Genomic DNA, 12,529 nt, shown 5'->3' with positions numbered 1-12,529 from the left:
AGGCCAATGCTCAAACCACTGAGCTATTCCTCCCCCCAGTTCAGCAGAAGTACACAGAAAAGGGGGGCTACATTATATCTGTGAGACTCATTGCTGTGCAGTGGGGAAGAACATCATTAGGGACAATGCTTCCAGGGTGCTGGGGAGTAACAAGTCTTGCTATGCATTCCAACGCTATAGCCAGTCCTCCCTATTCCACCCCAGGTGCTGTCCAGCATGCAGGAGCAGGGCCATTCTTCTCAGACATGTCCTACGCTGCAATTAAAAAGCCGTGGGTGGCCTGTGCCAGCTGATAAGGGCTCCTGGAGCTCAGGCTAAGGGGCTGTTTAATTGTGGTGTAGACATTTGGGTTCAGGCTCAGGCTGGAGCCTGGGTTCTAGGACCCTGTGAGGTGGGAGAGTCCCAAAGCTTGGGCTGCAGCCTGAGCCTGAATGTCTACACTGCAATTAAGCAGCCCCTTAGCCCAAACCCCACGAGTCCAAGTCAGCTGGCATGGGCCAGCCATGGGTGTCTAATTACAGTGTAGACATACCCTCTGGGGCTAAAGTCACGTTGGGCCTTTCCAGCATAGCCAGCTAAATTATGGTTGCATCCTGTGCACATGCCTCGCATGGAAAGAGTCTGTAAATACCCTCTCCCATATGTAGCTCATCCATGCAGGACCAGCCACCATAGGGTTCAGAAAATGTTTTCATGCTCTTATTAGGAGAAGTCTCCTCCTAGCTGCTCTTGCTGATCTTGGAAGAGAAAGCTCTAGTGAGTGCCTACCCACTTCTGCCCACTCACTTCCACATTCATCCCCTTACCTGTGAAATAATCTGTTTTCATTGTTCAGAGCCACATCAAAAGAACAAGAAAAGAAGAGAGAGAAGGAAGAAAAGAAAAAAATGGAACAAGAGAAGAAAGAACAAAGGGAAAAAGAAAAGAAAGAGCAAGAAATCAGAAAGCGGTTCAAAGTAAGGTCCCTTTCTAGCAGGCTACACACAGACGTGCAGCAGTCATTATTTAGCCTTCTGCATTTTAAAACATACATTACAGTGCAAGGACACAGTTTGGCTGCAAAGCTGCATGGTGATGCCAGCTCGCTTGGCATTTGGGGTGAAGGTTTGTCCCCTGGACAAAGCCTCAGGAACGGCTCGATCCTCAATCCAGCTGGCCCCGAAAGAACCTAAACACACACTTGAATTTAAGCATGTGAAATTTCCCGTTGAAGTCACAAGTATTTCAGTGCTTGCAGGGCCTGATTCTCATTTCCATAAAGTCTCCTGTACGTGCACTGTACTTTACAGTTTACAGCCCCTTTACACTGCTAAGGTAGCATAGAGGGGCCTTAGTGAAAAGGAGAATTAGGTTCACAGTGTTCACATGCTTAAAGTTAAACACATGCTTTGCTTAACTGGGGCTGGAGCACCTTCCAGGATTGAGCCTGTAAATGACCTTTGCCTGCAGGAGCAACACTTGGGACAGAAGTATGAAATCTCCCAGTTCAGTAGAGAGGTTGGGAATGAGGCACCTGTGCAGCTGAGCCACAGCCACTGCTAAAGCCCATGGTGTGTAGTAGTGAGCCAAGTTCATTGTGCCCCAAAGCCCTGTATGCATAGTTTGTAACCAATGGACCCATGCAGTCTGCAAACCCACTAGTCATTCTCCACCAGCCTTGTTGCCTGGCCACAACCCCCTGCCACGTTCCTACAAAGAAACCACAGTGATTCTTCTGTGTCTAGGGCATCCCACCACTGTGGAAAGGCTGCAAAGATTTGGCACTTGGGATAGTAAATAGTGGACACCATAGCAATGCATCTACCTGTGTGTTTTTCAGGGATCTGGCCCCAAAATCCCTTTCTCACACCGAATTCTTGGCTGGAGTATAAGCATTAACATCCTCAGTGTTTTTAGGCTATCGACCATCCTATCATGGAGGCTAAAATGTATCATTATCCATAAATGCAAACACGCAAACAAACACCTTGGTGTATTCATCTAAGCAGATATCTTCTCTTTTGTTGCCCCTAACGCACAGACTTTCTGCACTGCTCCACATGGCCACTACCCAATCTACAATCAAATCTGTCCTATAAGCCACTTCTTTCATGATGCCTGAATTCAAGAAACTGGCTGATTGTAGCCAGCTTCTGGATACTTGGGGATCATCTGTACAGCATATCTTGAAAAAAAGATCATTATGTGTTGGTCAGCACTTACTCATACGAACAGTCCTACTGAAGTACATGGAACTGCTCCTGTGAGTAAATGAATGTTCACCTATGTGAACAAGGGTTACATAATCTAGCCCTATGTTATTAATCCATTGTATTCTCAAAATGTGGCCAATTACTATCTCAACTACTTTAATTATATGCTGTATCCCTCCCCTACACCCTTTGCTTTTTAGTTTGTCTTTAAAGTGTAAGCTGTTCGGAGCAGGGCCTGTGCCTTTGTGTTTGTTCACAAAGTGCCTAGCTGATGTGGGTGGTACTGAAAACAAATTATTATTGTTTTGTGTTTCATCTGAATTTTTGTCAAAGCAATCAGCACATCCTCCGCATGTTTGTATGTGTGTGTGACTTCTTTTATTGCTTTTTCTGTGCAGTTATCAGGACCCATCCAAGTCATTCATCAGGCACGAGTTTGCATGGACTACAAGGGAGGGAAGAATGAGCTGACTGTCAAACAGGGTGATAATATTGAAATCATCCGTATTACAGACAACCCTGAAGGAAAGTGGCTGGGCAGGACAACAAAAGGATATTGTACGTTTTGATTCTCCACTTTACCCCTGAATGTTTGCCCTGTCAAACACTGACTGCCTGAGTACACACAATATTACATGGGAGAGTAATATTAGCTAGGCTGGGTCCCCAGCCAATATGGACAAGGACATATAGCATAAATTGCCAAATCTCATACTGCTGTGCTAATCTGACATGGGGCACAGCTCGTACAGTAAACTTATGTACAATAAGAAAAGGAGTACTTGTGGCACCTTAGAGACTAACCAATTTATTTGAGCATAAGCTTTCACATCAGCCACACTATCAGAGGCTCGTTCACCTGCACATCTACCAATGTGATATATGCCATCATGCGCCAGCAATGCCCCTCTGCCATGTACATTGGGCAAACTGGACAGTCTCTATGTAAAGAATAAATGGACACAAATCAGATGTCAAGAATTATAACATTCATAAACCAGTCGGAGAACACTTCAATCTCTCTGGCCACTCGATTTCTGATCTCAAAGTGAGTATCCTTCAACAAAAAAACTTCGAAAACAGACTCCAACGAGAGACTGCTGAATTGGAATTAATTTGCAAATTGGATACAATTAACTTAGGCTTGAATAGAGACTGTGAGTGGTTGAGTCATTATACTAAGTGAAACTATTTCCCCTTGTTTATTCCTCCCCCACCCACTGTTCCTCAGAGGTTCTTGTTAACTCCTGGAAATGTGCTGGAAATGGCCCACCTTGATTATCACTTCAAAAGGTTTTCTCTCCCCCCACCCCACTTTCCTGCTGGTAATAGCTCTTCTTAAGTGATCACTCTCCTTACAATGTGTATTTTTTCATGGTCTGTGTGTATATATAAAATCTCCTCACTGTACTTTCCACTTTATGCATCTGATGAAGTGAGCTGTAGCTCACGAAAGCTTATGCTCAGATAAATTGGTTAGTCTCTAAGGTGCCACAAGTCCTCCTTTTCTTTTTGCGAATACAGACTAACACGGCTGCTACTCTGAAACCTGTCCTTATGTACAACAGAGTGTCAAATTTAGAGATTCTGGGATTAGTTAAGGACAATGGGCCAGATTCTCACTGGAGCTACACCAGTTCACATCCACTGAGCATGTGGCTCAGTGTGTCTGCCTTAGCGTCAGCACCGAGCCTGCCTCTGTGGAAGTATTTTCAGAGCTGTTAAAAAAGAGAGAGAGATTAGATAAGATAAAATGTTGCATTCAGAAGACTAAAGGGCCCAATATTCCCCTCATTTACAGTCACTGGAGTTACACAGATGTAGGACTGGTGTAAGTGAGAGGAGTGTAAGTAAGAAGAGAAGTAACCTTTAGAACTTCCTACCAGTCTCAAGAAAAAATGGGAACATTCCAACTTTTTATCTGAATATTGATTCCTAACATCAAAAGTTGTTTTTGAAATCAAAAATGTGTCTTTTCTTTTTCCCCTACCCTTAGCCCCAGCCCCTCCCACACATATGCAGCTAGGGCCAGACCATCAGCTGGTGTAAATCAGTGAAATAAGTGGAACTATGCTCATTTACACCAACTGAGGATCTGGTCTCTAATTTACAGAGACCCGGGCATTAGGGTCTTGATCCAGCAAAGCATTTAAGCAGAGGCTTAACTTCAAGAACATTAGTAGTTCCATTGACTTTTATGGGACTACTTGCATGTTTAAATGCTTTCCTGGATCAGGGCATAAGTGCTTTATGAGAAAAGGCATGCTAATTTATACTTTAAAAGAACCTTTCATTTTTAAAAATACGTTCTGTTCGGGAGGTTTTATACACACAGAAAAAAATCTCTGTAGGGGAGTTATGGTTCTTGTGCAGTTGTTGCAAGCCAATTAGTTTCACTTATTTTGGCTTGTCATAAACTGATTTTTATTTCAGCAAAAGCAGAAGTTGTACCAGCCTTCCCATTGGTGAAGGTTAAAGGTACAACTCAGTGTAGTTCATCGATGTTTCAACCGGAATCTTATCTGCCTACTTAAAAGCATACAAACAGATAAGGGAGGGGAGGGCTTGAAAAGGGAATGAGAGTATCAGATGGTATAAAAAACAGTATTTATAATTCACTTGAAATAAGGAACAATGGCTTTGTTTGTAATTTTCTTTCCAAGTTTCCATCATATGTTTTCTTTTTTCCAGTTATTTAATTTTCATGTGGAATTCACATGTAGGTTAGAGGGAAATGCATCAGAAATTGGACTACTGCAGCAGGAGAGGAGGAAGGTTTTCTGTGCTCATTCCTATGTGCTTTTCTCATTTTTGAAAGAACATATTTATGCTTATTGTCAAATACAGCCTGTGTAGTCAGCAAGCCCATCATTTTATCGCCTAGCAGATACAGTGTTTAAATCCATCTTATTATAATAGATTTTTTTCCAGAGACATCTACATAGTGAAGTCAAGTGCAAGTGATAAAGGTGGAGGTTCCAATCCTCAGATGAGCTAAGCTGCTTTGTACTGCTCCTCTAGCCAGGATACCCAGGTAGCAAGAGGATCACCCCCATGTAGGCTGAATCTGCAGTGGCAAAGGGCCGGCATAGTAACTCCTATGTACTTCTCTATGAGCTCACAGCATAAGGAGTGTGGCTATAATGTCCCTGCATCTCAGTGCTCTATCTACTAGCCTGTTTGGACCATAGACTGCTCTAAGTTACGCTGGAGGACTGGCCATTTGCACAGTAACCCCAGGATTAACTGAGAAAAGGTGTCTTAAAGCAACTTTGCCACTTGCCACGCTCCCCACCAGCTGCACTGCACGCTCCTCTGCTACAGCTGAGCATCCGACCCAGGGTCTCTAGTGGATATCACTGGAGTGATTATGTCGACAAGGGGCCTGATTCTCCTATGACCCAAGTGTGTCTAAATCCATTGAATTCCACGATGTTACACCTGATTTGCACAGTGTAAGTGGAGGAGATAAAGGCCCAATATGCTTAGATTCAGACATTTCTATAGAGTTATTCAGCCACACAATACAGCGGTAATCATTTGAGTTCTCAGCCTTCTATTAAAGTTCTTCCTTAGCTGTTGTGAAATGAAAATTGTTGCTGCTTGATCATAAGCTTTCATTGTTTTAGATGGATACATTAAAACAATCGTGGTGGAGATTGACTATGATTCTTTAAAAAGAAAACAAGGACCTTCCATGAGTGCTTCCCTGAGACGTGTAGACAATGACCAAGAAGTGTATGATGATGTTGGAGAGCAGGATAGTATCAGCAGGTATGTGTGAACCTACTCAAGAAAGTTGATTTAATCCAATTTGATAGATTAACCCAACCAGCCCAAATGAGGAAAACTACAACACAGAAACAAAGCATTTTTAATTTATATATTCTTGCTGACACAAAACATCAGATTTTAAAATACCTGAAATTACAGTGAGTATGATTTAAAAAACAGCATATGCTGGTCTGAGGCATTTGAGTTTTACCATAATATTTCCTGTACTTAGAATGGGAAATACTACAAATTCCATGGTGAAGTTCACAACCATGGCACATTAAATGCTGCTTGTTTAATGATACCCACTGTATGAGTTGGAGGCATTGTGGGACTTCTTTCCAGGCAGTCTGTAACTTTAAGTTACAGTATCTAAGCCAATCTGTTCAATATGCCTGTCTTAGTCAATATTTTCAGCTTCAGAAGCCATCTTGCTTGTTTAATCAGGCATCCAAATCATTTCATGATTCATTTCAGCTCTAGGTTCAGAACATTAAACTGTCAATACAATCAAAACAATACTGGGTGACATAAAACTTACTGTCAGATCTCCCATAAAGAGTTGAGATGTATGAAAGAAGACAAAATTCTACCTCGTTTAGCTAATTACATTCTCTGTGAGAAGAAAATGACTTTGAACTGCAAACTCTGGATGAAATCCATAAATTCTTTTTCAGTAGTTACACTGCCTTTGTTTAGGTAAAACCTCCACTGACTTCACAAGGACTTCAGGATTTGGCCCAATGAGATGCATGCTAGGCTGTGAGCAGAGTGGCTGTTCTCTATTTACCACAATTTATGACACTGCTCAACTTTTTACAAATATAAAACAGACTCTTGTAGCAAATGAAAAACAGCTAATCATATAAGAAAAATGTAACTGGCCTAAAAAGAATGAAGTAGTGAGAGAAGTAAGAATGAAAGAAGGAATCTAGCATCTAGAAGCATTTATGCATAATAGAGGAAAATAACAGTGGAAGTGTAGAAAATACTAGCAGAACTCCATAGAAGGAAATGAGATGAACTGCAGGACTCCCATCGATGAAGCACAAAACAGATCACAGAACAAACAACACAGTTCTCTCCTTCTCTCTTAAAGTTGCATGATGCCCTTTCTAGTCCACAGGTACAAAAGGCCCTAAAAGCGAAGGAAGCATTGCAGCTGCACAGGTGTACTCCTCACCCCCATGCATTCCCTCAGCCCATAAGCCTTGGGCCTTCTGTGTCTCTTCACACAAATGTGGAGGGATGTTTGGAGGCATGACTGGAATAGACCTTGGGAGGGATCAGTGGCTAACATAGTTAACCTCGCAGCCTCAACAAATGCCATATCTAGGCTGTGGAGGATTTCCCTTCTGGAGGAGAATTCTCCAGTGGCATGCAGCCCTCCTATTAGTATCTAGGATACTCCCCATCTCTTGACACACACGTGTTGCTGGAATAAAGGGGAGGTGGCTGGGTTGCGGCTGCATGCAGCTTTTCCTCAGCTGCCAAAACATCCCCTGGCTGCTCTGAGCGGCTGGACATAAAATAACAGGATAGTATTTTCTCCCTATTTTAAGAGGGGCCCAAATGAGCAATTGGTGCTTCCCTGGAGCTGGGAGCAGAGAGGTTGCTTAAAGCTATCTTCCTCTGCTGCGCATTGGATTATGCCAATCACAGTTTAGCCATACCGGAGAATCAAGCTACACTCACTAGTCCAGGTCAGAGTCAATTCCAGCGTTAATTACCTCACTGCAGAAGCATTTTTAGACCTCTCCTTTTCATGATGGATATTACAATCATCCATCTCAACTCAAGGAATTTAGATGTGCTGTGTTTTCAACAGCCAATCAGGATGGATTCATATTTATTTATTAAACTGGATAATTTAGAAAATAGTTGACTATATATGTGGGTTTAAGGATGATTCCTTATACTTTTGTGTATTACTTATAACAGTAAAAGGCTGTACAGTGAATACAGGGCTGGAACTTGCTTTTAGGCCCTGTAATTCATTACACCCTTCAAGCTATATTCGGCATTTTTATCTTCTCTAGTGATTTATAGCCTTGTATTCAGTTCATGAGCTTGAATTATCCTGCATATATCAAAATATCTGACACATGCACCAATATGTTTTGAGACCAACATAAGATCCCCATAATAAAAAATTCATTGATCAAAACTTATTGTAACTGGTAATGTGTCATTGGTAATTACTCCAATTTTTAATAAAATCCTAAGACTGCTGAAGTTCATGATATACTGAAATTTGATGGCATGAGGCATTTTAAAGAAAAAATGTTATGTATGGTTTTGATTTGAAAGTAGGAATGCTTAAGTTGCTATAACCCTGCTATTGGTTGCATTGTATCACAGTTAGAAAAATGAGCTCATGCCAATTTATATAGCACTTGGAATACTCTAGGAACATGAAATTTAGAAAATTAAGACGTCATTTGATCAGATCTAGTTAAGATGTATTGCATAATTTCATTTATTTACCTTTATGTCTTATGAAAATGGCATGATCGGGGATGGAATCTTATCTATATATACATTGAATTAAAGTTTTGGGGTCAGGTTATGCCACCCTTACTTACAATAAGCAGTACATTAGTCCATTAATACTCTCACTGATGTCAACAGGAACATAAAGTACATCTAAAATTAAATACAGTGATGAGTGCCTTAGAAATACCTACAAATATAAATAAATAGTAGCACTTCTTTCTGAAATCAAATGAAAATGAGGCTTTGTTGGAAATTGCTAACTATGTTTTAAAGAACAAGGAGCAAATTTTCTGCTCACGTAAATTGGCATAACTCTATTGTCTTCAGTGAATCTGTACCAGTTTATATACACACAGAATTTGGGTCCTAACTTTTATTACGAGATCGAGTCCCCTTATTTGTTTTTACATTAAACACAGAGCTATAGATAATTGTACCATATTTCTTCTAGAATGCTACTTTATAATAGTTTTGGGTGCTTCTTTCCTTGGGAGGAACTATTCCAGAGGAAGTGGGTAGAGGCAGGAATTGTTGGAGTAAAATACTAGGTTACCAGAAAATATCTGACATATTCAAATCATTAGGGTTATCTCTCTTCATATAAGAGCCTATTCATTCATGAATGGGATGAGGAGCTCTCTTGTGCATCAGTGAGAGAGAAACCAATTTCTGATTTTGGGTGCCTAATGGACACTCATCTATCATAGTGATGAGTGTGGTGAAGAAAGACAGAGAGAGAGAAAGAATTGGTACATTTGGGCATTTAGAAGGTCAGTATTTCGGCACGCAAAATGGACATTTACTTTCCTGAGTGCCCATCTGAGCATCTAGATTCGGATGTAGTATTTGGATGGATCCATGTGTTTTAAAGTATACTACATTTAGAGCAGATGTCAAGAAAATGTGTGGGTGTTTGTTGTTTTCTTTTTACAATGAATGAAAAGTTCTTTTGTTCTTCCAGCCAAAGTGGTCAAAGTGGAACTGGAGGTGAGTTTTATTTTTATTACATATATTTTTTTGGTTTGTGTTTTATTTAGTGCTTACCCACAGATGCAGACCTTTGTGATTTCCAGATAATGGGGTAATTACCCACAAGTATGCAAATATTATTTAGCAAGTGGTAAACTATGAGGCACAATGGTTTAATGCAGTTGTCTTTCACCTGTGGAAACTTGGATGAATCAGATACAACACCTTTCTTGGTCTCTTTCCCCCTTCTCCCCCACTCCAGCAACACAGAAGGAAATTCCCACCCAACTAAGTATTGTTCTCAGTTGACAGTCTGAGCAGAGAGGTCAGAGACTGATTAAAAGGACAGGAGTACTTGTGGCACCTTAGAGATTAACAAATTTATTAGAGCATAAGTTTTCGTGGGCTACAGCCCACTTCATCGGATGCATAGAATGGAACATACAGTAAGAAGAAATATATATACATACAGATAAGTTGGAAGTTGCCATACAAACTGTGAGAGGCTAATTAGTTAAGATGAGCTATTATCAGCAGGAGAAAAAATCTTTTGTAGTGATAATCAAGATGGCCCATTTAGACAATTGACAAGAAGGTGTGACGATACTTAACATGGGGAAATAGATTCAATATGTGTAAACCCAGCCACTCCCAGTCTCTATTCAAACCCAAGTTAATGGTATCTAGTTTGCATATTAATTCAAGCTCAGCAGTTTCTCGCTGGAGTCTGTTTTTGAAGCTTTTCTGTTGCAAAATTGCCACCCTTAAATCTTTTACTGAGTGGCCAGAGAGGTTGAAGTGTTCTCCTACCGGTTTTTGAATGTTATGATTCCTGATGTCAGATTTGTGTCCATTTATTCTTTTATGTAGAGACTGTCCGGTTTGGCCAATGTACATGGCAGAGGGGCATTGCTGGCATATGATGGCATATATCACATTGGTAAATGTGCAGGTGAACGAGCCCCTGATGACGTGGCTAATGTGATTAGGTCCTATGATGGTGTGACTTGAATAAATATGTGGGCAGAGTTGGCATCGGGCTTTGTTGCAAGGATAGGTTCCTGGGTTAGTGTTTTTGTTGTGTGGTGTGTGGTTGCTGGTGAGTATTTGCTTCAGCTTGGGGGGCTGTCTGTAAGCGAGGACTGGCCTGTCTCCCAAGATCTGTGAGAGTGATGGGTCGCCCTTCAGGATAGGTTGTAGATCCTTGATGATGCGTTGGAGAGGTTTTAGTTGCGGGCTGTCACTCTGAAACCTGACTGGACAGGGAGACTGAACTATCCTTTCACTCCATCAGGTGGTGTTCATAGACCAGGATTGAGGCATGGGGAGGGGGGGGAACGACACCAGTATGGAGAAGCTTGCATTGCTGCTGCCTCTGATTCACATCTTCTGTACATGAATAGAGGATGTCAATCTTTAAGAATGTCAGTCTGGCACCTTTATGTTCATCTGGCACCTTTCACCTGTACTAAAGTCACACACAAAAATAAAATTAAAAAGTTACAAACCCTGTTACTGAGTTGGTCAAATGCATAATAGCTCTCCAGTTTTCATCAATTACTTATTCGTTTTCAATGTTCAACTTATTATTATTGCTATTATTTTATTTACTTACTACCAGCCAGTCTCAAGCTGGTATAACTCAGAAGAGCTTCATTGACAAAAGGAGCTCTGCTAATTTACACCAGCTGAGGATCTAGTCCAGTACATTTAACATTACAAGTGCCTCAGAGAAGTAGCAGCCTATAGCAAACTAGTGGTTAATGTCCCACTGTAACAGAATCGGAGTATTCATGGGTTATTTCACTTTTCAATCTATTAAAGTGATGTTCCCACCTCCTCTTCCTGATGAAGAAATTTATGATGGAATTGATGACGAAGATGTTAATGCTAGGTAAGTGTTTATATCATTTATGATTGTTACCCATTTGAACTCAGTCCCATAGCTTTTTATTTTAAATTTGGGATAATCATTAACAAGTATTTGGCTAGCTCTTCAGTTGGTGTAAACATGAATGGTTCCATTGACTTCAGAAAGACACACAGAACTTGAATGACACCAAACTATTCCAGCAGCGAACAGAATCAAAAACAAGAAGGTATGAACTGAAGATGAGAACTGAGCTCTATGGTACTTCTGGAGAAAATTTTTTTAAACAATAGGATAATTAATATGTGGAATGGATTAATAAAGGCAGCAAAAGAAGCTGCATTCAAAACCCAACTGAACACAATGATCCTTAGAGGAAAGAGAAGAAAGGTACAGATGCTAGCTTGCTAAATGACAACATACAAACATTAAATGTGAATGACCTAAAAGAGATGGATCATTTTCTTCCAGTCCAGGATGTTACTTATTATAAATGCCTAAAACAGGGGATACTTTCTGACTCCTTCCACTTTCTGTCTCCTATACATTACACTGCACTGTTGGGAAGGTTTCCAGTGCAATGCAAAGTTGTTCTTAACACTTTCTACTTTGCTGTAAGTACACTGCAGTATGTCCGATCTTGTGTGCTTGTGCTATATAGGCCTCAGTCTGCAACCAACACCTCTCAAGCAGACCTTTGCAACTGCACTGAGCCAATTACAGGCTTGGGGCCTTAGACTCTGATCCTACAGCACATACCTAACTATACTCAAATGTCTAGTCTTACTGAGCTGCATAAGACTATGCAAAAGTTAGGCATGTGGTTATGTATTTCCAAGATCTGGGCCTTAGTTAGCCACTGGTTTATGCACGGCTGTTGTTCTAATAGCATTTTTAATTCTATATTTATTAGGTATGAACATTTTAGAAAATAAGTTAATAGGTGTCTATTCTCACTTCATGGTATGCCCCTAGTTCTCACTAAGGAGAATTACGTGCATTAACCAGGAGCTGAAAATGGCCAATTTAAGAGAGAATGTCCCATTCTGCATTGTGATAATTGCATGCATACTCCAAAGGTCTATATCACAGGATGAAGATAAGAATGACTTCCGGTCCTGGGGACTTTTGAAGATGTTAAAGGGAAAAGATGACAAAAAGAAAAGTGTACGAGAGAAAACAACCAAAGTCAATGAGGCAGAAGATAATGGAGGTTCCTTGTAAGAGT

General features: G+C 40.7%; 1 protein-coding gene across 2 annotated transcripts in view; it reads left to right on the top strand.

Moving 5' to 3' along the window:
• The window catches only part of FYB1 (FYN binding protein 1), a 118,022-nt gene that overhangs the window by 82,098 nt on the left and 23,395 nt on the right, over nucleotides 1–12,529 (top strand). Inside the window, exons 7-12 of one of the 2 annotated variants that reach the window (XM_073343825.1) lie at nucleotides 836–956; nucleotides 2,591–2,750; nucleotides 5,822–5,966; nucleotides 9,424–9,449; nucleotides 11,256–11,325; nucleotides 12,381–12,521. In XM_073343825.1, the coding sequence (XP_073199926.1) occupies nucleotides 836–956; nucleotides 2,591–2,750; nucleotides 5,822–5,966; nucleotides 9,424–9,449; nucleotides 11,256–11,325; nucleotides 12,381–12,521 (663 nt within the window). The remainder of the gene's footprint in view (nucleotides 1–835; nucleotides 957–2,590; nucleotides 2,751–5,821; nucleotides 5,967–9,423; nucleotides 9,450–11,255; nucleotides 11,326–12,380; nucleotides 12,522–12,529) is intronic. The other variant, XM_073343826.1, reaches the window with a different exon arrangement.

Source organism: Lepidochelys kempii, chromosome 5 (genome assembly GCF_965140265.1).
Source record: "Lepidochelys kempii isolate rLepKem1 chromosome 5, rLepKem1.hap2, whole genome shotgun sequence".
NCBI classification, from domain to species: Eukaryota; Metazoa; Chordata; order Testudines; family Cheloniidae; genus Lepidochelys; species Lepidochelys kempii.
This window is presented reverse-complemented; position numbering and strand designations above follow the sequence as displayed.